The 27162-nt window shown below is 44.6% G+C and overlaps 2 protein-coding genes across 2 annotated transcripts in view; both read right to left on the reverse strand.

Moving 5' to 3' along the window:
- LOC311120050 (endothelial PAS domain-containing protein 1-like) overlaps positions 1–8814 on the reverse strand; it is a gene marked incomplete at its 3' end in the record, with an annotated part of 57702 nt that extends 48888 nt beyond the window's left edge. The window contains exon 1 of the mRNA XM_084157806.1: positions 8373–8814. Coding sequence (XP_084013932.1) covers positions 8373–8398 — 26 coding nt within the window. The 5' untranslated portion in view covers positions 8399–8814. The remainder of the gene's footprint in view (positions 1–8372) is intronic.
- Positions 8815–26984: 18170 nt separating this feature from the next.
- LOC311112928 (protein kinase C epsilon type) overlaps positions 26985–27162 on the reverse strand; it is a gene marked incomplete at both ends in the record, with an annotated part of 271860 nt that continues 271682 nt past the window's right edge. Inside the window, one exon of the mRNA XM_084156066.1 lies at positions 26985–27134. Coding sequence (XP_084012192.1) covers positions 26985–27134 — 150 coding nt within the window. The remainder of the gene's footprint in view (positions 27135–27162) is intronic.

Consider the following 27162-nt stretch of genomic DNA (forward strand, 5'->3'; position numbering starts at 1 on the left):
TAAACAGAGAGTACACAGTGGCAGAATACCTGACCACCGTGACTGACCCAAAATTAAGGAAAACTTTGACTATGTACAGACTCAGTGAGCATAGCCTTGCTGTTGAGAAAGGCCGCCGTAGGCAGACCAGGCTCTCAAGAGAAGACAGGCTACGTGCACACTGCCCACAAAATAAGGTGGAATCTGAGCTGCACTTCCTAACTTCCTGCCAAATGTATGACCATATTAGAGACACATATTTCCCTCAGATTTCAGAGATCAACAAAGAATTCAAAAACAAACCCAATTTTGATAAACTCCCTTATCTACTGGGTGAAAAAACACAGTGTGCCATCACAGCAGCAACATTTTTGACCTGTTGCCACAAGAAAAGGGCAACCAGTGAAGAGCAAACACCATTGTAAATACAACCCATATTTATGTTTATTTATTTTCCCATTTGTACTTTAACTATTTGCACATCGTTACAACACTGTATATAGACATAATATGACATTTGGAACTTCTGAGTGTAATGTGTACTGTTCATTTTTATTGTTTATTTCACTTTTGTTTACTATCTACTTCACTTGCTTTGGCAATGCTAACATACGTTTCCCATGCCAATAAAGCCCATAAATTGAAATTGAATTGAGAGAGATAGAGAGAGAGAGAGAGAGAGAGAGAGAGAGAGAGAGAGAGAGAGAGAGAGAGAGAGAGAGAGAGAGAGCGAGAGAGAAAGAGAGAGAGAGAGAGAGAGAGAGAGAGAGAGAGAGAGAGAGAGAGAGAGAGAGAGAGAGAGGGGCAAAGAGAGTGTGAGAGAGAGCGAGAGAGAGAGAGAGAGGGGCAAAGACAGTGAGAGAGAGAGAGAAGAGAGAGGAGAGAAGAGAGAGAGAGAGAGAGAGAGAGAGAGAGAGAGAGAGAGAGAGAGAGAAGAGACATAGAGAGAGGGACAGAGAGAGGGAAAGTGAGAGAGACAGAGAGAGAAAGAGAGAGAGAGGTTCCAAACCATAACAAGGATTCTGCCTCTCTCCCCTGCTGTTTCTCCAGCGGGGGCTGGGAGTTCAGAAGCCTGCGTCCATGGACCCTCCTGAGAACTTGTCACAATAAACGACATATTTCAGTTAAGAGACATCATACAGTTGGGAAAGACTGTTCCCTCTCTGTCTCTTTTAAAGCCTCAAAACCTCACACAGCAGTCTTACACAAAGGCACTTTCTGAGCTACTAGCCATTGAAAGCTCGAGCACATTTTCAATTTCAGCCATTTAGCAGATGCTCTCATCCAGAGTGATTTACAAGAGCAATTAGGATTAAGCGCCTTGCACATCAACATATTTTTCACCTAGTCGGCTTGGGAATTCGATCCAGCAACCTTTTGGTTGCTGGCCCAACGCTCTTAGCTGCTAGCCTACTTGCCACCCAAATGACTGTGAAAGAGAAACCAAACTGAGACCTTACTCAGTGAAATGTCTCATTACCTGGGAGAGTATAAGGCTGTACTTTGCCTGGCCTGAACGTAGTGTGTGTGTGTGTGTGTGTGTGTGTGTGTGTGTGTGTGGTGTGTGTGTGTGCGTACATGTGTAAAGTTTGGGATTTGAGAGTTTTGTTTCAAACCGCTGTGTCTTTGTGAGATGCAGTGTGTGTGAATGGATTATCGCCGCATGTGTAGTTCCCACCGTAAAGCATGGAGGAGGAGGTGTTATGGTGTGTGGGTGCTTTGCTTGTGACACTGTCTGTGATTTATTTAGAATTCAAGGCACACTTAACCAGCATGTCTACCACAGCTTCTGCAGCGATACCCCATCCCATCTGGTTTGGGATTAGTGGGACTATCATTTGTTTTTCAACAGGACAATGACCCAACACACCATCAGGCTGTGTAAGGGCTATTTTACCAAGAAGGAGAGTGATGGAGTGCTGCATCAGATGACCTGGCCTCCACAATCCTCCGACCTCAACCCAATTGAGATGGTTTGGGATGAGTCGGACGGCAGAGTGAAGGAAAAGCAGCCAACAAGTGCTCAGCATATGTGAGAACTCCTTCAAGACTGTTGGAAAAGCATTCCAAGTGAAGCTGGTTGAGAGAATGCCAAGTGTGTGCAAAGGGTGGCTACTTTGAAGCATCTAAAATATAAAATATATTTTGATTTGTTTAACACTTTTTTGGTTACTACATGATTCCATGTGTTATTTCATAGTTTTGATGTCTTCACTATTATTCTACAATGTAGAAAATAGTAAAAATAAAGAAAACCCCTTGACTGAGTAGGTGTGTCCAAACTTTTGACTTGTATTGTATATTTGAATACACTGCCGTTCAAAAGTTTGGGGTCACTTAGAAATGTGCTTGTTTTTTAAAGAAAAGCAATTTTTTTGTCCATTAAAATAACATCAAATTGATCAGAAAAACAGTGTAGACATTGTTAATGTTATAAATGGCTATTGTAGCTGGAAATGGCTGATTTTTAATGGAATATCTACATAGGCGTACAAAGGCCCATTATCAGCAACCATCAGTCCTGTGATCCAATGGCATGTTGTGTTTGCTAATCCAAGTTTATCATTTTAAAAGGCTAATTGATCATTAGAAAACCCTTTTGCAATTATGTTAGCACAGCTGAAAACTGTTGTCCTGATTAAAGAAGCAATAAAACTGGCCTTCTTGAGACTAGTTGAATATCTGGAGCATCAGCAATTGTGGGTTCGATTACAGGCTCAAAATGGCCAGAAACAAATAACTTTCTTCTAAAACTCGTCAGTCTATTCTTGTTCTGAGAAATGAAGGCTATTCCATGCGAGAAATTTCCAAGAAACTGAAGATCTCGTACAATGCTGTGTACTACTCCCTTCACAGAACAGCGCAAATTGGCTCTAACCAGAATAGAAAGAGGAGTGGGAGGCCCCGGTGCACAACTGAGCAAGAGGACAAATACATTAGAGTGTCTAGTTTGAGAAACAGACGCCTCACAGGTCCTCAACTGGCAGGTTCATTAAATAGTACCCGCAAAACACCAGTCTCAACGTCAACAGTGAAGAGGCGACTCCGGGATGTTGACCTTCTAGGCAGAGTTGCAAAGAAAAAGCCATATCTCAGACTGGCCAATAAAAATAAAAGATTAAGATGGGCAAAATAACACAGGCACTGGACAGAGGAAGATTGGAAAAAAGTGTTATGGACAGACTAATCGAAGTTTGAGGTGTTTGGATCACAAAGAAGAACATTTGTGAGACGCATACAAAATGAAAAGATGCTGAAGGAGTGCTTGATGCCATCTGTCAAGCATGGTGGAGGCAATGTGATAGTCTGGGGGTGCTTTGGTGGTGGTAAAGTGGGAGATTTGTACAGGGTAAAAGGGATCTTGAAGAAGGAAGGTTATCACTCCATTTTGCAACACCATGCTGTTTTTTGGAACAGCGCCGGAGAAGATGGCTGCCGTTTTACAGCCCTCTAACCAATTGTACTATTATGTGTGTTTTTCCGCGTTATTTGTAATTTATTTTGTACATAATGTTTCTGCCATCGTCTCTTATAACCAAAGAGAGCTTCTGGATATCAGGACAGCGATTACTCACCTCGCATTGGACGAAGATTTTTTCTTCAACGAGGCGTTCGCGAAGGATATCCTACAGACACCCGACAAGGCCCAGATCCCCGTCATTCGCGTGAGGAAGAGACGGAGATATCGCGGACGCAGATCCGGGTGCCTTGTAAGGATCCGACGGCGAGCGAGTAAACTGCCTCTCCCATCAATCCTATTAGCCAACGTTCAATCTTTTGATAATAAAATTGACGATTTAAGATTACGGTTATCCTACCAACGGGACATTAAAAACTGTAATATCTTATGTTTCACGGAGTCGTGGCTGAACGACAACAATGATAACATTCAGCTAGCAGGCTATACGCTACATCGACAGGACAGAACGGCAGACTCTGGTAAGACAAGGGGTGGCGGTCTCTGTATATTTGTAAACAACAGCTGGTGCACAAAATCAAATACTAAGGAAGTCTCGAGGTTTTGCTCGCCTGAGGTAGAGTATCTTATGATAAGCTGTAGACCACACTATTTACCAAGAGAGTTTTCATCTATATTTTTCATAGCTGTCTATTTACCACCACAAACCAATGCTGGCATTAAGATTGCACTGAATGAGTTGTACAAGGCCATTAATCAACAGGAAAACGCTCATCCAGATGCAGCGCTCCTAGTAGCCGGGGACTTTAATGCAGGGAAACTTAAATCCATTCTACCTAATTTCTACCAGCATGTTAAATGTGCAACCAGAGGGAAAAAAACTCTAGACCACCTTTACTCCACACACAGAGACGCATACAAAGCTCTCCCTCGCCCTCCATTTGGCAAATCTGACCATAACTCTATCCTCCTGATTCCTGCTTATAAGCAAAAACTGAAGCAGGAAGCACCAGTGATTCGGTTAATAAAAAAGTGGTCAGATGACGCAGATGCTAAGCTACAGGACTGTTTTGCTAGCACAGACTGGAACATGTTCTGGGATTCTTCAGACAGCATTGAGGAGTACACCACATCAGTCACTGGCTTCATCAATAAGTGCATCGATGATGTCGTCCCCACAGTGACCGTACGTACATACCCCAACCAGAAGCCATGGATTACAGGAAACATCCGCACTGAGCTAAAGGGTAGAGCTGCCGCTTTCAAGGAACGGGACTCTAACCCGGACGCTTATAAGAAATCCCGCTATGACCTCCGACGAACCATCAAACAGGCAAAGAGTCAATACAGGTCTAAGATTGAATCATACTACACTGGCTCTGACGCTCGTCGGATGTGGCAGGGCTTGAAAACTATTACAGACTACAAAGGGAAGCACAGCCGCGAGCTGCCCAGTGACACAAGCCTACCAGACGAGCTAAACCACTTCTATGCTCGCTTCGAGGCAAGCAACACTGAAGCATGCATGAGAGCACCAGCTGTTCCGGACGACTATGTGATCACGCTCTCCGTAGCCGATGTGAGTAAGACTTTTAAGCAGGTCAACATTCACAAGGCCGCAGGGCCAGACGGATTACCAGGACGTGTACTCCGAGCATGTGCTGACCAACTGGCAAGTGTCTTCACTGACATTTTCAACATGTCCCTGACTGAGTCTGTAATACCAACATGTTTCAAGCAGACCACCATAGTCCCCGTGCCCAAGAACTCTAAGATAACCTGCCTAAATGACTACCGACCCGTAGCACTGACGTCTGTAGCCATGAAGTGCTTTGAAAGACTGGTCATGGCTCACATCAACAGCATAATCCCAGAAACCCTAGACCCACTCCAATTTGCATACCGCCCCAACAGATCCACAGATGATGCAATCTCTATCGCACTCCACACTGCCCTTTCCCACCTGGACAAGAGGAACACCTACGTGAGAATGCTATTCATTGACTACAGCTCAGCATTCAACACCATAGTGCCCTCTAAGCTCATCACTAAGCTAAGGATCCTGGGACTAAACACCTCCCTCTGCAACTGGATCCTGGACTTCCTGACGGGCCGCCCCCAGGTGGTAAGGGTAGGTAACAACACATCTGCCACACTGATCCTCAACACGGGGGCCCCTCAGGGGTGCGTGCTCAGTCCCCTCCTGTACTCTCTGTTCACCCATGACTGCATGGCCAGGCACGACTCCAACACCATCATTAAGTTTGCCGACGACACAACAGTGGTAGGCCTGATCACCGACAACGATGAGACAGCCTATAGGGAGGAGGTCAGAGATCTGGCCGTGTGGTGCCAGGACAACAACCTCTCCCTCAACGTGACCAAGACAAAGGAGATGATTGTGGACTACAGGAAAAAAAAGAGGACTGAGCACGCCCCCATTCTCATCGACGGGGCTGTAGTGGAACAGGTTGAGAGCTTCAAGTTCCTTGGTGTCCACATCACCAACGAACTATCATGGTCCAAACACACCAAGACAGTCGTGAAGAGGGCACGACAAAGCCTATTCCCCCTCAGGAGACTAAAAAGATTTGGCATGGGTCCTCAGATCCTCAAAAAATTCTACAGCTGCACCATCGAGAGCATCCTGACTGGTTGCATCACCGCCTGGTATGGCAACTGCTTGGCCTCTGACCGCAAGGCACTACAGAGGGTAGTGCGTACGGCCCAGTACATCACTGGGGCAAAGCTCCCTGCCATCCAGGACCTCTATACCAGGCGGTGTCAGAGGAAGGCCCTCAAAATTGTCAAAGACTCCAGCCACCCTAGTCATAGACTGTTCTCTCTGCTACCGCACGGCAAGCGGTACCGGAGTGCCAAGTCTAGGTCCAAAAGACTTCTCAACAGCTTCTACCCCCAAGCCATAAGACTCCTGAACAGCTAATCATGGCTACCCGGACTATTTGCACTGCCCCCCCACCCCATCCTTTTTACGCTGCTGCTACTCTGTTAAGTATTTATGCATAGTCACTTTAACTCTACCCACATGTACATATTACCTCAACTACCTCAACTAGCCGGTGCCCCCGCACATTGACTCTGCAACGGTACCCCCCTGTGTATATAGCCTCCCTACTGTCACTTTATTTTACTGTATATATAGCCTCCCTACTGTCACTTTATTTTACTTCTGCTCTTTTTTTCTCAACACTTTTTTTGTTGTTGTTTTATTCTTACTTTTTTTGTTTAAAATAAATGCACTGTTGGTTAAGGAATGTAAGTAAGCATTTCACTGTAATGTCTGCACCTGTTGTATTCGGCGCATGTGACCAATACAATTTGATTTGATTTGATTTGCCATACCCTGTGGACGGCGCTTGAATGCGAAAGGTCTGCAAGGCTGTAATTGCTGCAAATGGAGGATTCTTTGACGAAAGCAAAGTTTGAAGGACACAATTATTATTTATATTAAAATCATTATTTCTAACCTTGTCAATGACTACATTTCCTATGCATTTTGCTATATTTCCTATTCTAACTCATTTCATGTATGTTTTCATGGAAAATAAGGAAATGTCTAAGTGACCCCAAACTTTTGAACGGTAGTGTATATATATATATATATATATATATATATATATATATATATGTTCTGGGGTGGTGGTCGGAAAACACTCCAAACAGCTGACCTGAACGCTTGGAGGTGTCCGCATTGTCCTAAAGCACACCGTTGCCTCGTTTTGTATCACATTCCAATGATAAAACTGGGGGGGATAAAAATGTCCCCGTCCCCGTCCCCCCCATCCCCCCCCGTCCCCAGTGAAAGTTGTGCCCCTGATCACGACTTCACCAGTCACCAGCGCTGGTGAACAATTATCCCGTTTCTAGAGCCACAGGCTGAGGTACAGTATGCTGTACACCTCAGAACTACAGGCTCACCATCAGGCAACACTCAATACATACTACATAGTAGTGTGTGGTAATCTTCGGAGATGTAAAGACATCTGCTTAAATGTTTCTTTAATTTCACAGCCAGAACATCAGATCATTTACTCATCCTTTCAGCACTGACATTTTTCTTGTGATTGTGCAAAGACATGTTTTATATTTTTTACCAAGTAGAATATGTTTAATACCCTTATCATGATCAATTATGTATACAACATAGGCTAATAGCATACAATATAAACAAAAAGTGAGGTCCTTAAATAAAAAACACAAATGTTTTATCAATGTTAAATCAATCAACAGCATTTTTCGACCTTGCCTAATTGATCATGCATGCTTTAAGTAATTGAATTTACACCATGATGGTTGATGCAATATGAAAAATGAGTGGTTACTATTCTATTCTTCTATTTATGTTAATGTAAAAGATGGATAATGCTACACCACCATTGAGAATTACCCCCACAAACCTTTACACCGTTTATGACTACTTTATTGCACTTTAGTAAAACTAAACCACAGCGCTTCAAAATGGTCAAGCAGCGCTTCAAAATGGTCAAGCAGCGCTTCAAAATGGTCAAGCAGCGCTTCAAAATGGGCAAGTAGCGCTTCAAAATGGTCAAGCAGCGCTTCAAAATGGTCAAGCAGCTCTTCAAAATGGTCAAGTAGCGCTTCAAAATGGTCAAGCAGCGCTTCAAAATGGTCAAGCAGCGCTTCAAAATGGTCAAGTAGCGCTTCAAAATGGTCAAGTAGCGCTTCAAAATGGTCAAGTAGCCTGCCTGTGAGCTACCCAAGTAGCCTGCCTGTGAGCTACCCAAGTAGCCACAGTGCGCTTTTTATTATAGCGCAACAGGTGTCTGGGCTGCGAATTTTCTGCGAAATGTCACTCATAGATTGCGAGGAAAATAGTTTCATAGTCCTACCCTTTAACGTGTTCATTGTAGGTTTACCATTATACTTTCTTATAGAATGTATTAATATAAGAACAAATAGGCCAAACAGGAAAGATTTCAAAAATCTACATTACCTTTTCTTGTCCTTATCGGCAGTCATGTTTTCTTTTGCAAAGTTTTGTGACAAATGGTATTTTCCCCGAAAGTCCGAGTCAGTCCACTTTCTCAACAATTTTAAAGCAACAGATGACGCACACAGTGAAAAATATTGAAAGTAAAATCGAGATTCTATAATCTTTCTGCTCTTTACGCACAGTCCATTTCATAAACAAGTTGTCCTTCAGAAGCAGTTGGCAGCTGTACAGTCTCAGAACACTGCCAAGGATTGTACAGCCTATTTATTCACCGATAAACTAAAGGTTCAATCCACAGGCTTTAGCCTACAAATGCTTTACAAGTTGGATAAAGTCGGGTCTACTGTCAAAGTTTTTTTGGTCTTCTGAAACTTATATCGCCGTTCCACTGTACTCTCTCTCCTACACTCAGCTGGACAGATGAGAGCCGCTCAGTCAATCTGACCACAGTGATTGGGGAAAATGCGGTGTAGAACCGCCTTAAATAACTCCACCCCCTACACTGATTGTTTCGCTGTTTTATCCTGTCACTCTGGTAGGCAGGCCTACAGTGCACCTTTGAGTCGACTTGCCCTCTACATTATGTGGTGTAGGTAACGGCCTTGCATTGCGCAGATAAGTATTTCAACCATCCTATCATTTTATCTGTTAATGTGCTTATAAGGTGATGGCAACAGAAACACATGCCAGCCAGTTGGTGCATTCAGAGTGCACACCATTCTCTGCTGTCTTTAAAGATTGTTCTGCAAAAAAATCATTTTCTGAAGAAATAACTGTTTTAGTCTATCCCACAGATAACTATTGCATGTTTACCCATTCTGAAATGTTGAGGAAGATGTTTATTTATTTATTTTGACATTTCAGATGTGATATACAGCCAGGTCCATAACTACTGACACTTTGAGTAGCAAAAAATACTGTAAAATATGTTGTATGCAAAAAAAAAATGGGGAGAGGGAGGGGAGATAGAGAGTCAACAGACAGACAGAGGTGGGAGAGAGGAGGGAGAGAGAGGAGGGAGAGGGAGGGGAGAGAGAGAGTCAACAGACAGACAGGCATCTGATTGGTCAAAATACCAATGAGTGAAAAAAGATCAAAATTGGGCTGCCTGTCTAAACAGCTTTGTGATTCAAATGATGGCGTAGCAGTGCGGTCGTGTTTTTTTCTGTGTCCTTGTGTAAATAGCCAGTTTTGTTTTTGTTTTTTTGTCTATTTCTCCATTTTACTTTTCGTTCTTTAACTAAATATACTTTCCTGCAACCCGCCTCACCCAACGTGGAAAGGATTCTATTATTTCTTTATAACTTTTATCAATAACTTTAAGCTGAAACTAGTCTAGCTGCAACCGAATGGCTACTTGCTATTAGCCACCGTTAGCGTCTTCACCACTGTCCGTGGCCTGCACTACCCACCAGCCAGCTCTAGCTCTAGCCTGGACAATTTGTCGGCCAGTCTGCACAGCGTGCTATGGACCCAGAGCATATCGGATTTTCTGCCGGAATCACTGGACCCTAGCGCCGGATCATCGCAACCAGCTAGCTGCAACCAAATGGCTGTTGTCGTTGGCTAATTACCATTACCCCTTAGCAAGCACCAGTTAGCCTTGAGCTAGCCTCGAGCCAGGCCCATCTCCCGGCTATCTACCTCTCTGTCAACCGGATGGGACCTCCTAGTGTTGACACGGAGCCCCGCCGATCCAACACGACTGGTTTGCCGACGAAATCGTCTGATGTGGTTTCAACAGGCTTCCCGTTACGACGTCAACCACGAAGATCCATCTGCTAGCCCCGGCCCGCTAGCACACGCAAGCCGGGCCTCTTGCTCGCCAGTGCTGTAGCAGCCCCCAAACTACCTCCGAACTCTCCTATTGCTGTTCACCGGACCTTATGATAACTCAGCTATACAGCTGATGCCTGCTGGACTGTTCCTTTATACGGTACCGCATCCTGTTTATGTTTAGCCTCAGCCCAAACTGTGTCGTCATTACCAGCTGTTGTCTTAGCTCTCTCAAATTACACCTGTGATTGCTTTATGCCTCTCTCCCATGTCAATATGACTTGCTTATTGCTGTTTTGGTTATTTCTTATTGTACTATTTCACTGTAGAGCCCCCAGCCCAGCTCAACCTGCCTTAGACAGCTCCTTTGTCCCACCCTCCATACACGCGGAGACCGACTCAATCGGTGTCTCCAGTGATGCTATCTCTTTCATCGTTACCCAACGCTTAGGTTTACCTCCACCATACTCATATCCTTCCATATCCTTGTCTGTACATAATGCCCTGAATCTATTCTACAATGCCCGGAAATCTGCCCCTTTTTTTCTCTGTACCCAATGCACTAGAAGACCAGTTCTTAGGTTACGGCTAAAGGTTAACCCAGGCCCTGTAGCCCTCAGTATCACTCCTACTCCCCAGGCGTTATCATTTGTTGACTTCTGTAACCGTAAAAGCCTTGGTTTCTTGCACATTAACATCCGAAGCCTCCTCCCTAAGTTTGAGTTATTCACTGCGTTAGCACACTCCGCCAACCCTGATGTTCTAGCAGTGTCTGAATCCTGGCTTAGGAAGGCCACCAAAAATTCAGAAATGTCCATCCCCAACTACAATATTTTCCGTCTCGATAGAACTGCCAAAGGGGGTGGGGTTGCAATCTACTATAGAGATAGCCTGCAGAGCTCTAATATACTATCCAGGTCTGTGCCCAAACAGTTTGAGCTTCTACTTCTAAAAATCCACCTTTCCAGAAATAAGTCTCTCACTGTTGCCGCTTGCTACAGACCCCCCTCAGCCCCGAGCTGTGCCCTGGACACCATATGTGAACTGATTGCCCCCCATCTATCCTCAGAGTTCGTACTGCTTGATGACCTAAACTGGGATATGCTTAACACCCCGGCCAACCTACAATCTAAACTAGATGCCCTCAATCTCACACAAATGATTAACGAACCTACCAGGTACAACCCAAAATCTGTAAACATGGGCACCCTCATAGATATCATCCTGACAAATTTACCCTCTAAATACACCTCTGCTGTCTTCAACCAGGATCTCAGCGATCACTGCCTTATTGCCTGCGTCCGTAATGGGTCCGCGGTCAAACGACCACCCCTCATCACTGTCAAACGCTCCCTAAAACACTTTAGCGAGCAGACCTTTCCAATTGACCTGCCCCGGGTATCCTGGATGGATATTGACCTCATTCCATCAGTAGAGGATGCCTGGTTGTTCTTTAAAAGTGCTTTCCTCTCAATCTTAAATAAGCATGCCCCATTCAAAAAATGTCAGAACTAAGAACAGATATAGCCCGTGGTTCTCCTCAGACTTGACTGCCCTTGACCAGCACAAAAACATCCTGTGGCGTACTGCATTAGCATCGAAAAGCCCCCGCGCTATGCAACTTTTCAGGGAAGTCAGGAACCAATATACACAATCAGTTAGGAAAGCAAAGGCTATCTTTTTCAAACAGAAATGTGCATCCTGTAGCACTAACTCCAAAAAGTTTTGGGACACTGTCAAGTCCATGGAGAATAAGAGCACCTCCTCCCAACTGCCCACTGCACTGAGGCTAGGAAACACTGTCACCACCGATAAATCTACAATAATCGAGAATTTCAACAAGCATTTTGCTACGGCTGGCCATGCTTTCCACCTGGCTACCACTACCCCGGCCACCAGCTCTGCACCCTCCGCTGCAACTTGCCCATGCCCCCCCCCCCCCCCCCCTCCGCTTCTCCTTCACACAAATTCAGACAGCTGATGTTCTGAAAGAGCTGAAAAATCTGGACCCCTACAAATCAGCTGGGCTAGACAATCTGGACCCTTTCTTTCTAAAATTAGCCGCCGAAATTGTCGCAACCCCTATTACTAGCCTGTTCAACCTCTCTTTCGTAACGTCTGAGATCCCCAGAGATTGGAAAGCTGCCACGGTCAACCCCCTCTTCAAAGGGGGTGACACTCTAGATCCAAACTGTTACAGACCTATATCCATCCTGCCCTGCCTTTCGTTTTTGAAAGCCAAGTTAACAAACAGATCACCGACCATTTTGAATCCCACCGTACCTTCTCCGCTATGCAATCCGGTTTCCGAGCTGGTCATGGGTGCACCTCAGCCACGCTCAAGGTCCTAAACAATATTATAACCGCGATCGATAAAAGACAGTACTGCGCAGCCGTCTTCATCGACCTGGCCAAGGCTTTCGACTCTGTCAACCACCGCATTCTTATTGGCAGACTAAATATATCCCGAACAACTCTCAATATGTCTTTCTGGTCCTTAGAGTCCCTAACATCTCTCAATAAGTCTTTCTGGTCCTTAGAGTCCCTAACATCTCTCAATAAGTCTTTCTGGTCCATAGAGTCCCTAACAACTTTCAATAAGTCTTTCTGGTACTTTCACTGCCGTGTGGATCTTCTGATGGTCTGTCCTTCACGCTGGGCTGCGGCCAGAGCTGTGCTTTCAGCCACTTCAACAGTGTCTGTGTCATGATGGTCTGTTGCTGGTCCATTAGAAGATCACGACGATTTCTCCGTAGAACAGCGCCATCTTCTGTTTGTATGTTGTATGACCTTGGCTGTACTTCAGTGATCACTGTTCCTTTCTGTGTCCATGTGTTTGCTTTGTCTTTGTCCCTCACGTTGTCCCCAAGTTGGAGTTCAGGCAGATTTCTTGTCCCTCACGTTGTCCCCAGGTTGGCATTCAGGCAGGTTTCTTGTCCCTCACGCTGTCCCCAGGTTGGAGTTCAGACAGGTTTCTTGTCCTTCACGTTGTCCCCAGGTTGGCATTCAGGCAGGTTTCTTGTCCCTCACGTTGTCCCCAGGTTGGAGTTCAGGCAGGTTTCTTGTCCCTCACGTTGTTCCCAAGTTGGCATTGAGGCAGGTTCTTGTCCCTCACGTTGTCCCCAGGTTGGAGTTCAGGCAGGTTTCTTGTCCCTCACATTGTCCCCAGGTTGGAATTCAGGCAGGTTTCCTGTCCCTCACGTTGTCCCCAGTTTGGAGTTCAGGCAGGTTTCTTGTACCTAACGCTGTCCCCAGGTTGGAGTTCAGACAGGTTTCTTGTACTTCACATTGTCCCCAGGTTGGAGTTCAGGCAGGTTTCTTGTCCCTCACGGTGTCCCCAGGTTGGAGTTCAGGCAGGTTTCTTGTCCCTCACGTTGTCCCCAGGTTGGAGTTCAGGCTTGTTTCTTGTCCCTCACGTTGTCTCCAGGTTGGAGTTCAGGCAGGTTTCTTGTCCCTCACGTTGTCTCCAGGTTGGAGTTCAGGCAGGTTTCTTGTCCTTCACGTTGTCTCCAGGTTGGAGTTCAGGCAGGTGTCTTGTACCTCACATTGTCCCCAGGTTGGAATTCAGGCAGGTTTCTTGTCCCTCTGTCTTAGTAGATATTTTGCTTTGTTTTTGTTGTTCCTTGAACTTCCTCACTTTCTCTCCCTCTTTCGTTTTTAGGAGGTTCTCCTTGATGGGTCAGTTGGTCCTCAGTCTGCATCCCAGGAGGAGCTGTGCTGGTCAAAACCCACACTCAAGTGTCGTCGTGCGGTATACAAGCAGTCTCCTGTAGAAAGAAGTTCCAATGTCTTTTGATTAGTACATCAGTCTCTTCACTGTCTGAACAGATTTCTCCACCAGTTCGTTCGATTGTGGGAAGTGGGGACTTGATGTAGTGTGGACGAAGTCCCAGTCCTTGCTGAATTGTTTGAACTTTGCATTAGAGAATTGCGGTCCATTATTGCTGAAGACTTCACTTGCCAGCCTGTGTCAGGAGAATATGGATTTCATACAGGGGCGGCAGGTAGCTTAGTGGTTAAGAGCGTTGTGCCAGTAACCGAAAGGTCGCTGGTTCTAATCCCCGAGCCAACTAGGTGAAAAATCTGTCGATGTGCCCTTGAGCAAGGCACTTAACCCTAATTGTTCCTGTAAGTCGCTCTGGATAAGAGCGTCTGCTATATGACTAAAATGTAAATGTAAATACAGGTTATCTCTGCGGTGGTGGTGTTCAGCCTACAAACCCTCCGTAGCTGGTAGAGCATGGCGTTTGCAGGGTTGTGGGTTCGATTCCCACGGGGGGCCAGTATGAAAATGTATGCACTCACTAACTGTAAGTCGCTCTGGATAAGAGCATCTGCTAAATGACTAAAATGTAAATAGCCTTGGTTTCTCAAATGACTGCCTCGCCTGGTTCACCAACTACTTCTCAGATAGAGTTCAATGTGTCAAATCGGCGGGCCTATTGTCTGGACCTATGGCAGTCTCTATGGGGGTGCCACAGGGCCGACTCTATTCTCTGTGTGTATCAATGATGTTGCTCTTGCTGCTGGTGACGCTCGGATTCACCTCTATGCGGACGACACCATTTTGTATACATCTGGCCCTTCATTGGACACTGTGTTAAGAAACCTCCAAACGAGCTTCAACGCCATACAACACTCCTTCCGTAGCCTCCAACTGCTCTTATACACTAGTAAAACTAAATGCATGCTCTTCAACCGAACGCTGCTTGCACCCGCCCACCCGACTAGAATCACTACTCTCGGCAGGTCTGACCTAGAGTATGTGGACAACTACAAATACCTAGGTGTCTGGTTAGACTGTAAACTCTCCTGCAGACTCACATTAAGCATCTCCAATCAAAAGTTAGATCTAGAATCGGCTTCCTATTTCGCAACAAAGCCTCCTTCACTCATGCTGCCAAACATGCCCTCGTAAAACTGACTATCCTACCGATCCTTGACTTTGGCGATGTCATTTACAAAATAGCCTCCAACACTCTACTCAGCAAATTGGATGTAGTCTATCACAGTGCCATCCGTTTTGTCACCAAAGCCCCATATACTACCCACCATTGTGACCTGTACGCTGTTGTTGGCTGGCCCTCACTACATATTAATTGCCAAACCCACTGGCTACAGGTCATCTATAAATCACTGCTAGGCAAATCCCCGTCTTATCTCAGCTCACCGGTCACCATAGCAACACCCACCCGTAGTCTGCGCTCCAGCAGGTATATCTCACTGGTCATCCCCAAAGCCAACACCTCCTTTGGCTGCCATTCCTTCCAGTTCTCTGCTGCCAATGACTGGAACGAACTGCAAAAATCTCTGAGGCTGGAGACTCTTATGTCCCTCACTAACTTTATGCGTCAGTTGTCAGAGCAGCTTACCGATCACTGCACCTGTACACAGCCCATCTGTAATTAGCCCATCCAACTACCTCATCCCCATATTGTTATTTATTTTGCTAATTTGCACCCCAGTATCTCTATTTGCACATCATCTTTTGCACATCTATCATTCCAGTGTTAATACGAAATTGTAACTATTTTGCACTATGGCCTATTTATTGCCTTACCTCCATAATTTACTACATTCGCACACACTATATATATATTTTCTGTTGTATTTTTGACTTTATGTTTTGTTTACCCCATATGTGACTCTGTGTTGTTGTTTTTATCGCACTACTTTGCTTTATCTTGGCCAGTTCGCAGTTGTAAATGAGAACTTGTTCTCAACTGGCTTACCTGGTTAAATAAAGGTGAAATAAATAAATAAAAAATTAAATCTCAAGGATTAAACAAGTAAACTGAAGGTTCACTGAGTGCTTTCAGTAAATCATCTGTTGAGGGCGATAGAAAACCTAGCGGTTAAGAGTGTTGGGCCAGTAACTGAAAGGTCACTCAGGGAACATGTATGGAGTAGAAAGTACATTATTTTCATTAGGAATGTAGTGGAGTAAAAGTTGCCAAAAATGTAAATAGTAAAGTAAAGTACAGATACTCCCAAAACCACTGCTAATATATAAACTGCCATCCTTCTCAAACATATTTGATGAATCTTGTAGAAAAAAGAAGGAAGGGAAGCGATGCAGAACTGCTAGGATACAGAACAACTAGGATACAGAACAGCTGGGATACAGAACAGCTAGGATACAGAACAGCTAGGATACAGAACAGCTAGGATACAGAACAGCTGGGATACAGAACAGCTAGGATTCAGAACAGCTAGGATACAGCACAGCTGGGATACAAAACAGCTGGGATACAGAACAGCTAGGATACAGAACAGCTAGGTTACAGAACAGCTAGAATACAGAACAGCTGGGATACAGAACAGCTGGGATACAGAACAGATGGGATACAGAACAGCTGGGATACAGAACAGCTGGGATACAGAACAGCTAGGATACAGAACAGCTAGTATACAGAACAGCTAGGATACAGAACAGCTAGGATACAGCACAGCTGGGATACATAAAAGCTGGGATACAGAACAGCTAGGATACAGAACAGCTAGGTTACAGAACAGCTAGGATACAGAACAGCTGGGATACAGAACAGCTAGTATACAATACAGCTGGGATACAGAACAGCTAGGATACAGAACAGCTGGGATACAGAACAGCTGGGATACAGAACAGCTGGGATACAGAACAGATGGGATACAGAACAGCTGGGATACAGAACAGCTGGGATACAGAACAGCTAGGATACAGAACAGCTAGGATACAGAACAGCTAGGATACATAACAGCTAGGATACAGAACAGCTGGGATACAGAAAGCGGGGATACAGAACAGCTGGGATACAGAACAGCTGGGATACAGAACAGCTAGGATACAGATAAGCTAGTATACAGAACAGCTGGGATACAGAAAGCTGGGATACAGAACAGCTGGGATACAGAACAGCTGGGATACAGAACAGCTGGGATATAGGACAGCTGGGATACAGGACAGCTGGGATACAGAACAGCTAGGATAAAGGACAACTGTGATACAGAACAGCTAAGATACAGAACAACTAGGATACAGAACAGCTAGGATACAGAACAGCTAGGATACATAGAGCTAGGATACAGAACAGCTAGGATACAGAGCAGCTTGGATACAGAACAGCTAGGATACATAGAGCTAGGATACAGAACAGCTAGGATACAGAACAGCTAGGATACAGAACAGCTAGTATACAGAACAGCTGGGATACAGAAAGCTGGGATACAGAACAGCTGGGATACAGGACAGCTGGGATACAGAACAGCTAGGATAAAGGACAGCTGTGATACAGAACAGCTAAGATACAGAACAAAGATACAGAACAGCTAGGATACAGAACAGCTAGGATACATAGAGCTAGGATACAGAACAGCTTGGATACAGAACAGCTAGGATACAGAAGAGCTGGGATACAGAACATTTACATTTACTTTTACTTCATTTAGCAGCGACTTACAAATTGGTGCATTCACCTTATAGCCAGTGGGATAACCACTTTACAATATGTTTTTTTTTTTTTTTTTTTTTTGGGGGGGGGGGGGGGGGGGTAAGGAGGATTACTTTATCCTATCCCAGGTATTCCTTAAAGAGGTGGGGTTTCAAGTGTCTCCAGAAGGTGGTGAGTGACTCCGCTGTCCTGGCGTCGTGGGGGAGCTTGTTCCACCATTGGAGTTGTCAACCGTGATGGCGAGATCATAGAACGGGCAGTCCTTCCCCGGGAGGAAGAGCAGCTCCGTCTTGCCGAGGTTCAGCTTGAGGTGGTGATCCGTTATCCACACTGATATGTCTGCCAGACATGCAGAGATGCAATTCGCCACATGGTTATCAGAAGGGGGAAAGGAGAAGATTATTTGTGTGTCGTCTGCGTAGCAATGATAGGAGAGGCCATGTGAGGATATGACAGAGCCAAGTGACTTGGTGTATAGCGAGAATAGGAGAGGGCCTAGAACTGAGCCCTGGGGAACACCAGTGGTGAGAGCACGTGGTGCAGAGACAGATTCTCACCACGCCACCTGGTAGGAGCGACCTGTCAGGTAGGACGCAATCCAAGAGTGAGCCGCACCGGAGATGCCCAACTCGGAGAGGGTGGAGAGGAGGATCTGATGGTTCACAGTATCAAAGGCAGCAGATAGGTCTAGAAGGACGAGAGCAGAGGAGAGAGAGTTAGCTTTAGCAGTGCGGAGAGCCTCAGTGACACAGAGAAGAGCAGTCTCAGTTGAATGACCAGTCTTGAAACCTGACTGGTTTGGATCAAGAAGGTAATTCTGAGAGAGATAGCAAAAGAGTTGACTAAAGACGGCATGCTCAAGAGTTTTGGAGAGAAAAGACAGAAGGGATACTGGTCTGTAGTTGTTGACATCGGAGGGATCGAGTGTAGGTTTTTTGAGAAGGGGTGCAACTCTCGCTCTCTTGAAGACGGAAGGGACATAGCCAGCGGTCAAGGATGAGTTGATGTGCGAGGTGAGGTAAGGGAGAAGGTCTCTGGAAATGGTCTGGAGAAGAGAGGAGGGGATAGGGTCAAGCGGGCAGGTTGTTGGGCGGCCAGCCGTCACAAGTCACAAGATTTCATCTGGAGAGAGAGGGGAGAAAGAAGTCAAAGCATAGGGTAGGGCAGTGTGAGCAGGACCAGCGGTGTCATTTGACTTAACAAACGAGGATCGGATGTCGTCAACCTTCTTTTCAAAATGGTTGACAAAGTCATCCACAGAGAGGGAGGAGGGGGGGAGGGGGTGGAGAATTCAGCAGGGAGGAGAAGGTGGCAAAGAGCTTCCTAGGGTTAGAGGCAGATGCTTGGAATTTAGAGTGGTAGAAAGTGGCTTTAGCAGCAGAAACAGAGGAAGAAAATGTAGAGAGGAGGGAGTGAAAAGATGCCAGGTCCGCAGGGAGTCTAGTTTTCCTCCATTTCCGCTCGGCTGCCCAGAGCCCTGTTCTGTGAGCTCGCAATGAGTCGTCAAGCCACGGAGCAGGAGGGGAGGACCGAGCCGGCCGGGAGGATAGGGGCATAGAGAGTCAAAGGATGCAGAAAGGGAGGAGAGGAGGGTTGAGGAGGCATAATCAGGAGATTGGAGGGAGAAGGATTGAGCAGAGGGAAGATATGATAGGATGGAAGAGGAGAGAGTAGCGGGAGAGAGAGAGCAAAGGTTGCGATGGCACATTACCATCTGAGTAGGGGCAGAGGAAGTAGTGTTGGAGGAGAGCGAGAGAGAAAAGGATACAAAGTAGTGGTCGGAGACTTGGAGGGGAGTTGCAGTGAGATTAGTAGAAGAACAGCATCTAGTAAAGATGAGGTCAAGCGTATTGCCTGCCTTGTGAGTAGGGGGGGACGGTGAGAGCGTGAGGTCAAAAGAGGAGAGGAGTGGAAAGAAGGAGGCAGAGAGAAATGAGTCAAATGTAGAGGTAGGGAGGTTAAAGTCACCCAGAACTGTGAGGGGTGAGCCATCCTCAGGAAAGGAACTAATCAAGCTCATTGATGAACTCTCCAAGGGAACCTGGAGGGCGATAAATGATAAGGATGTTAAGCTTGAATGGGCTAGTGACTGTGACAGCATGGAATTCAAATGAGGAGATAGACAGATGGGTCAGGGGAAAAAGAGAGAATGTCAACTTGGGAGAGATGAGGATTCCTGTGCCACCACCCCGCTGACCAGATGCTCTCGGGGTATGCGAGAACACATGGTCAGACGAGGAGAGAGCAGTAGGAGTAGCAGTGTTTTCAGTGGTAATCCATGTTCTGTCAGCCCCAAGAAGTCGAGGGACTGGAGGGTAGCATAGGCTGAGATGAACTCTGCCTTGTTGGCCGCAGAACGACAGTTCCAGAGGCTGCCTGAGACCTGGAACTCCACGTGGGTGGTGCGTACAGGGACCACCAGGTTAGAGAGGCAGCAGCCACGCGGTGTGAGGCGTTTGTATGGCCTGTGCGGAGAAGAGAGAGCAGGGATAGACAGACGCATAGTTGACAGGCTACAGAAAATGGCTACAATAATGCAAAGGAGATCAGAATAAAATGAACTAAACATCTGGGAAAGCGAGAGAGCGGGGCCTCCCTCACTAACGTTTCACTGAAACACCGAAATATAACTCTCCCAACTTCCACCTCAGAAACTATAATTGTTGTAAACTACAGCGGTTCAATGTTTTCTAGGAATAGACTAACTTAGTTTATTCAGCTAGCTAACTTGGTACAGTATTCTTCAGTGAAAACTGTCCAGGACACCGAATCCTATGACGCCACAGCCAACTAGCATGCCAGCCTCCAACAACACGGTTTAGCACCAATACTCGGCCACAACAAACCACCAGTGTGTCAACACGCCAAGCAGATTATTTGTGTCCGTGTCTAACGTTGTGTAAAGTTCTGGGTTAGTCCCGACAGCTTGAGCGAGTCCGTCGTCAACTTATTCAGCCAGTTAGTTAGCTAGAATAGTTAGCATACTAGCTAGCCATTGCTTTCTGCCAACGAAAAAAACCCTCCTCCCACGGCACGAACACACAGAGAGAGCCAAGCTAACGTTAACTAGTCACCCATGTCCCGAATTCCCTTGAACGACTCTGGTTACCAGTATGTAAAAACAAAACACAAATGTAGGTTATAACTTACCCCTAGCAGCTACTGTTAGCCAGCCAAGTGCAAAGCTAGCCACTGAATCGACTCAGCCAGTTCCAGCTATTGTTTAGTTAGCTATCCAGGTAGCAACAAGCTAGCTACATTTCACAGTAGCTACTAACAGAACAGCTGGGACACAGAACAGCTGGGATACTGAACAGCTAGGATACAGAACAGCTAGGATACAGAACAGCTAGGATACATATAGCTAGGATACAGAACAGCTGGGATACAGAACAGCTGGGATACAGAACAGCTAGGATACAGAACAGCTAGGATACAGAGCAGCTAGGATACAGAACAGCTAGGATGCAGATTAGCTACGATGCAGAACAGCTAGGATACAGAACAGCTGGGTTACAGAACAGCTAGTATACAGAACAGCTAGGATAAATAACAGCTAGAATGCAGAACAGCTAGGATGAAGAACAAATAGGATGCAGAACAGCTAGGATACAGAACAGCTAGGCTACAGAACAGCTGGGTTACAGAACAGCTAGTATACAGAACAGCTAGGATACAGAACAGCTAGGATACAGAACAGCTAGGATACATAGAGCTAGGATACAGAACAGCTAGGATACTGAACAGCTAGGATACAGAACAGCTAGGATACAGAACAGTTAGGATTCTGAACAGCTAGGATACAGAACAGTAGGATACAGAACAGCTAGGATACATAACAGCTAGGATACAGAACAGCTAGTATACAGAACAGCTAGGATACAGAACAGCTAGGATGCAGAACAGCTAGGTTACAGAACAGCTGGGTTACAGAACAGCTGGGATACAGAACAGCTAGGATACAGAACAGCTAGGAAACAGAACAGCTGGGATACAGAACAGCTAGGATACAGAACAGCTAGGATACAGAACAGCTAGGATACAGAACAGCTAGGATACAGAACAGCTAGGATACAGCACAGCTCGGATACAGAACAGCTAGGATACAGAACAGTAGATCGATGTAGATAGAAGGTGCTCTTTGGTAAAGGGGTCTCAACTTACTGTAAAGAGTTCGAATAATAGAATACACAAGCAGTCACTCAATTAGCCCGTTTTTAGATTGGTAAATGAGTCTAGCGGCCAGCTATCTAAAGTAGTAAGCAACCAGGGTGGGTCTCATTGATCATCATATTAAAAACTGCAAACATTTGCCTCCACTCTATGGCAAACTGTGTATGCAGGAAATGAACTTTAAAACTTTGGATGTGGGTACGCAGACCCACGAGCCACTGCAGCCCCTCATAAGGAGTTCCGTTTTATTGTGGCCCCCACCCCCATCAAAGTTGCCCATCCCTGGTCTAGATATTCAGTTTCCATGACACATTTGCTTTGAAAGGGACAAATACCCAAATGTGGCAACATCAGTCAATGATTAATGGCACATCATGGTATCATTTTAGTGGTGCCTATCTCAGTGCACATTCCAACAGTGGTCACTTATGGACACTGGACAGTACTCTATATGCACTCAACCCAATCTGCCAATGTAAACAGTGTTGCATAGAGAGCTTTTTTTAACCTTTACTTTAGCAGGGAGTCCCATTGGGTCTCTTTTGCAAGGGAGCCCTGCATACATACATATTGATTAACACTGAACAGAGATGAGCCCTAAAACACGCCCACTATTTGTTTTGACATCATATTTAATAGGTTCCAAAAACCAACGAATACACATTCACATCCTTTAGAATACATCTGGCACAATGCTTACAATGACATACAGTAATGACTTCAAAATAAATCAGTCAGGTGACAAACTGTACATAGAAAGCTTCACAATACAGAAACCGGAAATCCTATACTATTGTCCGGATTCCCAGACCCAGAATCAGCCTAGTCCTGGATTAAAAAGACATTTCAATAGATATTCTTAATTGAGCATGCTTTTATTCCAGAAGTAGTCTCCATTAGGAAACCCTACATGTACAGAGATACATACAGTAATATAATGCATGTGACCCACGGCTGTGTGTTTTATTCTACTGTACTCCACCAGAGGTACTTCAACCATGTACATTGTACTTATTCATCTGCTTCAATGACTTTACAACAGACCAGTGGGTTTCCTATGATGGTGTTTTTCTTCCTTCCAAAAATAAAAGAAGGAGCATGGAAAGTTGGAGTTGAGGATTTGGCATGGAGCATTTTGGACCTCTAGGGACACCGTCCTTATGGGTCGGAGTAGGACGCGGGTCTTCAATCTTATAAAACAGAACACAAATGTCCTGTCTTTAATACTGTTCTCATGTTGCTATGCAACATGACTGGGTAACAGAGGGGGTCATGTGATTAATTAACACAGGTGCAGGCGTGTCAAAGGTGTGGGCACTTTGGGAGTATGAATGGCCTTCATGCAGTGGTGTGTGTGTATGTGTGTTGCATCAGTATTGCTTTGACAGTTGATTCCATGATACCGTCCACTATTAACACTGTTACCACCACTGTTGCTACAGTTACCCCTGCTCCCCATACCAGAACTGCTACTGCTAGTGGAACTAGCACTGTTATACATGCTATTAATAATACTACATTAACTACTACTACTACAATAACGACTGCTACTGCTACTTCTACAGTATTGACACTATCACTACCACACTACCTCCCTGCCTCTTCAATTGCAAATTGTCCTCCTGTTATGAATCCAACATTTGAAATGTACTTTAAAGTCACTACTCCAAAATGGAATGTATAACTTGCAATATCATAACAAACCAACGTTGTTATTTTTGTGGTCTACTGACAGAATATGACAGTAGATTTGACTTTATCTTGATTTGGTGTAGGCTTACAATAACACATATATTGACATGGGAGTTATTTGGCGTGAGTGCATTAAGAAGGTCAATGGTTTCTATAAGCTACATGAATCCAATAGTTTTACTACCTTTAGTAATATTAATGTTCTAAAGAGATATGCTACAGCAAATGTTGACCTTTTTAAAGAGATATGCTATAGGAAATGTTGACCTTTTTAAAGAGATATGCTATAGGAAATGTTGACCTTTTTAAAGAGATATGCTATAGGAAATGTTGACCTTTTTAAAGAGATATGCTATAGGAAATGTTGACCTTTTTAAAGAGATATGCTATAGGAAATGTTGACCTTTCTTAAAGAGAGTTAAGGAGAGAGGGCAGGGAGAGGGGTGGTGAGGTGGTTTGATGGAGCATTCTGAAGGAAGCACATAGAAATGGCTATCAATGGAGTTAAAGACAGGCAAATGAAAACAGCCATGCATATACTGTCAAAACAGAAGAATTGCAAAGAGTCAGTGGGAGGAAGAACAGCAAAGACACCAACAAGAATGAAAAGGAAACCAAAAACAGACAGACATAGAATATTGCACATGGACATTGTCACTCTTTCATATTCTAGTAATACACAATAATATCACAATAATATCATAATAATATCATAATCATATCATAATAATATCACAATAATATCATAATAATATAATGTGCACCATGCAATGATGATACCTCTATTTCTCCAAGAAGTCCACAGGCTTCTATATACACGGTGGTCTGTACAGAGGGAAAGACACGGCTATCTGGTGATGCCTTCACCCACATGATTGTGAGTCTTGTTGCATAGCAGGGAAATCCAGAATTTCAAACGCTGAGCAACAAGACAATCCAGTAAAATCACGACAAATAAAACAGACAATGAAATAAAACACACAATGAAATAAAACACACAATGAAATAAATCAGACACAATGAAATGTAAAAGCTTCAAGAGGGCCCTTCTCATTAACCCACTGCCTATGTCGCACACGCACAAACAGACTCGCACAAACTAGCGTACATGCAGTATACTTACACACAAACAGACTCACAAACTAGCGTACATGCAGTATACTTACACACAAACAGACTCACAAACTAGCGTACATGCAGTATACTTACACACAAACAGACCCGATACATTCAGTTGCATCCCCACCATCACTCATGCATACAAACACATTTGTCCACATTGAAACCCATGACATTCATTTGGAATATATGAAGCTAGACTACCATAACACTGTGGGCATATCTACAATACGAAACTGGTTCGCAGTTACACACAACAGGCATTTGATGTACTGTTCATGGACTCATTTTAATTCTGCCGTCGTTTTTGATCTTGAGGAAACTTTGAAACAGGCTTCTCTTTTTTATTGACACTGTGAACCAATCAGTTTGAGCTTTTTTAAATACAATCATTGGTTCTATGGATTTGGTTTTTCGCATTTAAACATGGCAGAGGAGGAGGACATTCTAGTACATCAAGAGACTTACAGGACAGCTTAAGAAATTAAAGATTCATATAATAATATAATTATTTCAGTGTCATATACTCACTGAGGAACTAGGATGGTTGACGAAACAGTTGAAAGTCTGACCTATCGTACGGAGACCATGTCGAACAAGACCCCTTCCCAAAGCACACATGACCCCTCACCTTTAAATCCTTATATACACAAAAAGTTGACACCGTCACACAAACATTCCCTGTTCATCTCATAGTCCACTGGAAAGGGATTTGTGACAATCTGGGGCTGGACTGTGAGGAGCTTTCATCACTGTTATCAGCCCGGGCCAGGGGGCCAAGGGCCAGGCTATATTCAGTCTCAGGGGGCCAATCCAAGGGCCACCCTTCACCACAATGAGATTGGTTTGGTCCACCACTCTTATTGGATCAGGAGTGGTCTGGACCAGCCAATAGGACCTTGATAATAAAGCAGATGGGCTTCCTATCTAACCTACTCTTGAATTACATTGGTTTATAACATAGAAAACATGCACTGATGGACAGACATACAGATGTACTAGTACAGCGCTGTAGATGGTCTGGTTTAGGTTTTGAAGTTGGTACCAAGCTGTAGATGGTCTGGTTTAGGTTTTGAAGTTGGTACTAAGCTGTAGATGGTCTGGTTTAGGTTTTGAAGTTGGTACCAGCTGTAGATGGTCTGGTTTAGGTTTTGAAGTTGGTACCAAGCTGTAGATGGTCTGGTTTAGGTTTTGAAGTTGGTACTAAGCTGTAGATGGTCTGGTTTAGGTTTTGAAGTTGGTACCAAGCTGTAGATGGTCTGGTTTAGGTTTTGAAGTTGGTACCAAGCTGTAGATGTTCTGGTTTAGGTTTTGAAGTTGGTACTAAGCTGTAGATGGTCTGGTTTAGGTTTTGAAGTTGGTACCAAGCTGTAGATGGTCTGGTTTAGATTTTGAAGTTGGTACCAAGCTGTAGATGGTCTGGTTTAGGTTTTGAAGTTGGTACCAAGCTGTAGATGGTCTGGTTTAGGTTTTGAAGTTTGTACCAAGCTGTAGATGGTCTGGTTTAGGTTTTGAAGTTGGTACTAAGCTGTAGATGGCCTGGTTTAGGTTTTGAAGTTGGTACCAAGCTGTAGATGGTCTGGTTTAGGTTTTGAAGTTGGTACCAAGCTGTAGATGGTCTGGTTTTGAAGTTGGTACCAAGCTGTAGATGGTCTGGTTTAGGTTTTGAAGTTGGTACTAAGCTGTAGATGGTCTGGTTTAGGTTTTGAAGTTGGTACCAAGCTGTAGATGGTCTGGTTTAGGTTTTGAAGTTGGTACAAAGCTGTAGATGGTCTGGTTTAGGTTTTGAAGTTGGTACCAAGCTTTAGATGTTCTGGTTTAGGTTTTGAAGTTGGTACCAAGCTGTAGATGGTCTGGTTTAGGTTTTGAAGTTGGTACCAAGCTGTAGATGGTCTGGTTTAGGTTTTGAAGTTGGTACCAAGCTGTAGATGGTCTGGTTTAGGTTTTGAAGTTGGTACCAAGCTGTAGATGGTCTGGTTTAGGTTTTGAAGTTGGTACTAAGCTGTAGATGGCCTGGTTTAGGTTTTGAAGTTGGTACCAAGCTTTAGATGGTCTGGTTTAGGTTTTGAAGTTGGTACCAAGCTGTAGATGGTCTGGTTTTGAAGTTGGTACCAAGCTGTAGATGGTCTGGTTTAGGTTTTGAAGTTGGTACTAAGCTGTAGATGGTCTGGTTTAGGTTTTGAAGTTGGTACTAAGCTGTAGATGGTTTAGCTGAGGCCCTAATGGCCTTTAGTGTGTTTATGTAATGCTGTACTCTGTGTGTATTGTTCTGTCTGCTTGGGAGAAAATACATGTATGTATGTATATATGTATGTATGTATGTATGTATGTATGTGTGTTCGTGAATGTGTGTGTATGTCAGTGTTCCTGCATGTATGTGTGTCTATACATGTTTGTGTGTGTGTTGGTGTGTGTGCAGGCCTTAGGACAGATTATCCTCCACTCCAAAGTAAGAGAAACCCTTGAACTCGTCTTGGTTGATCTGCTTAATAATGGCGTCTTCTACTGGGGTGAGGACAGGCTCCTCGCGAGTGAAGTCCTGGTCAAAGTTGTTCACGTCCCTTTTGGTTTTCTGTACAGGAGCAGGAAGGAGAGTCAGA

Source organism: Coregonus lavaretus, assembly GCF_964263955.1.
Source record: "Coregonus lavaretus genome assembly, chromosome: 1".
Classification (NCBI taxonomy): Eukaryota; Metazoa; Chordata; class Actinopteri; order Salmoniformes; family Salmonidae; genus Coregonus; species Coregonus lavaretus.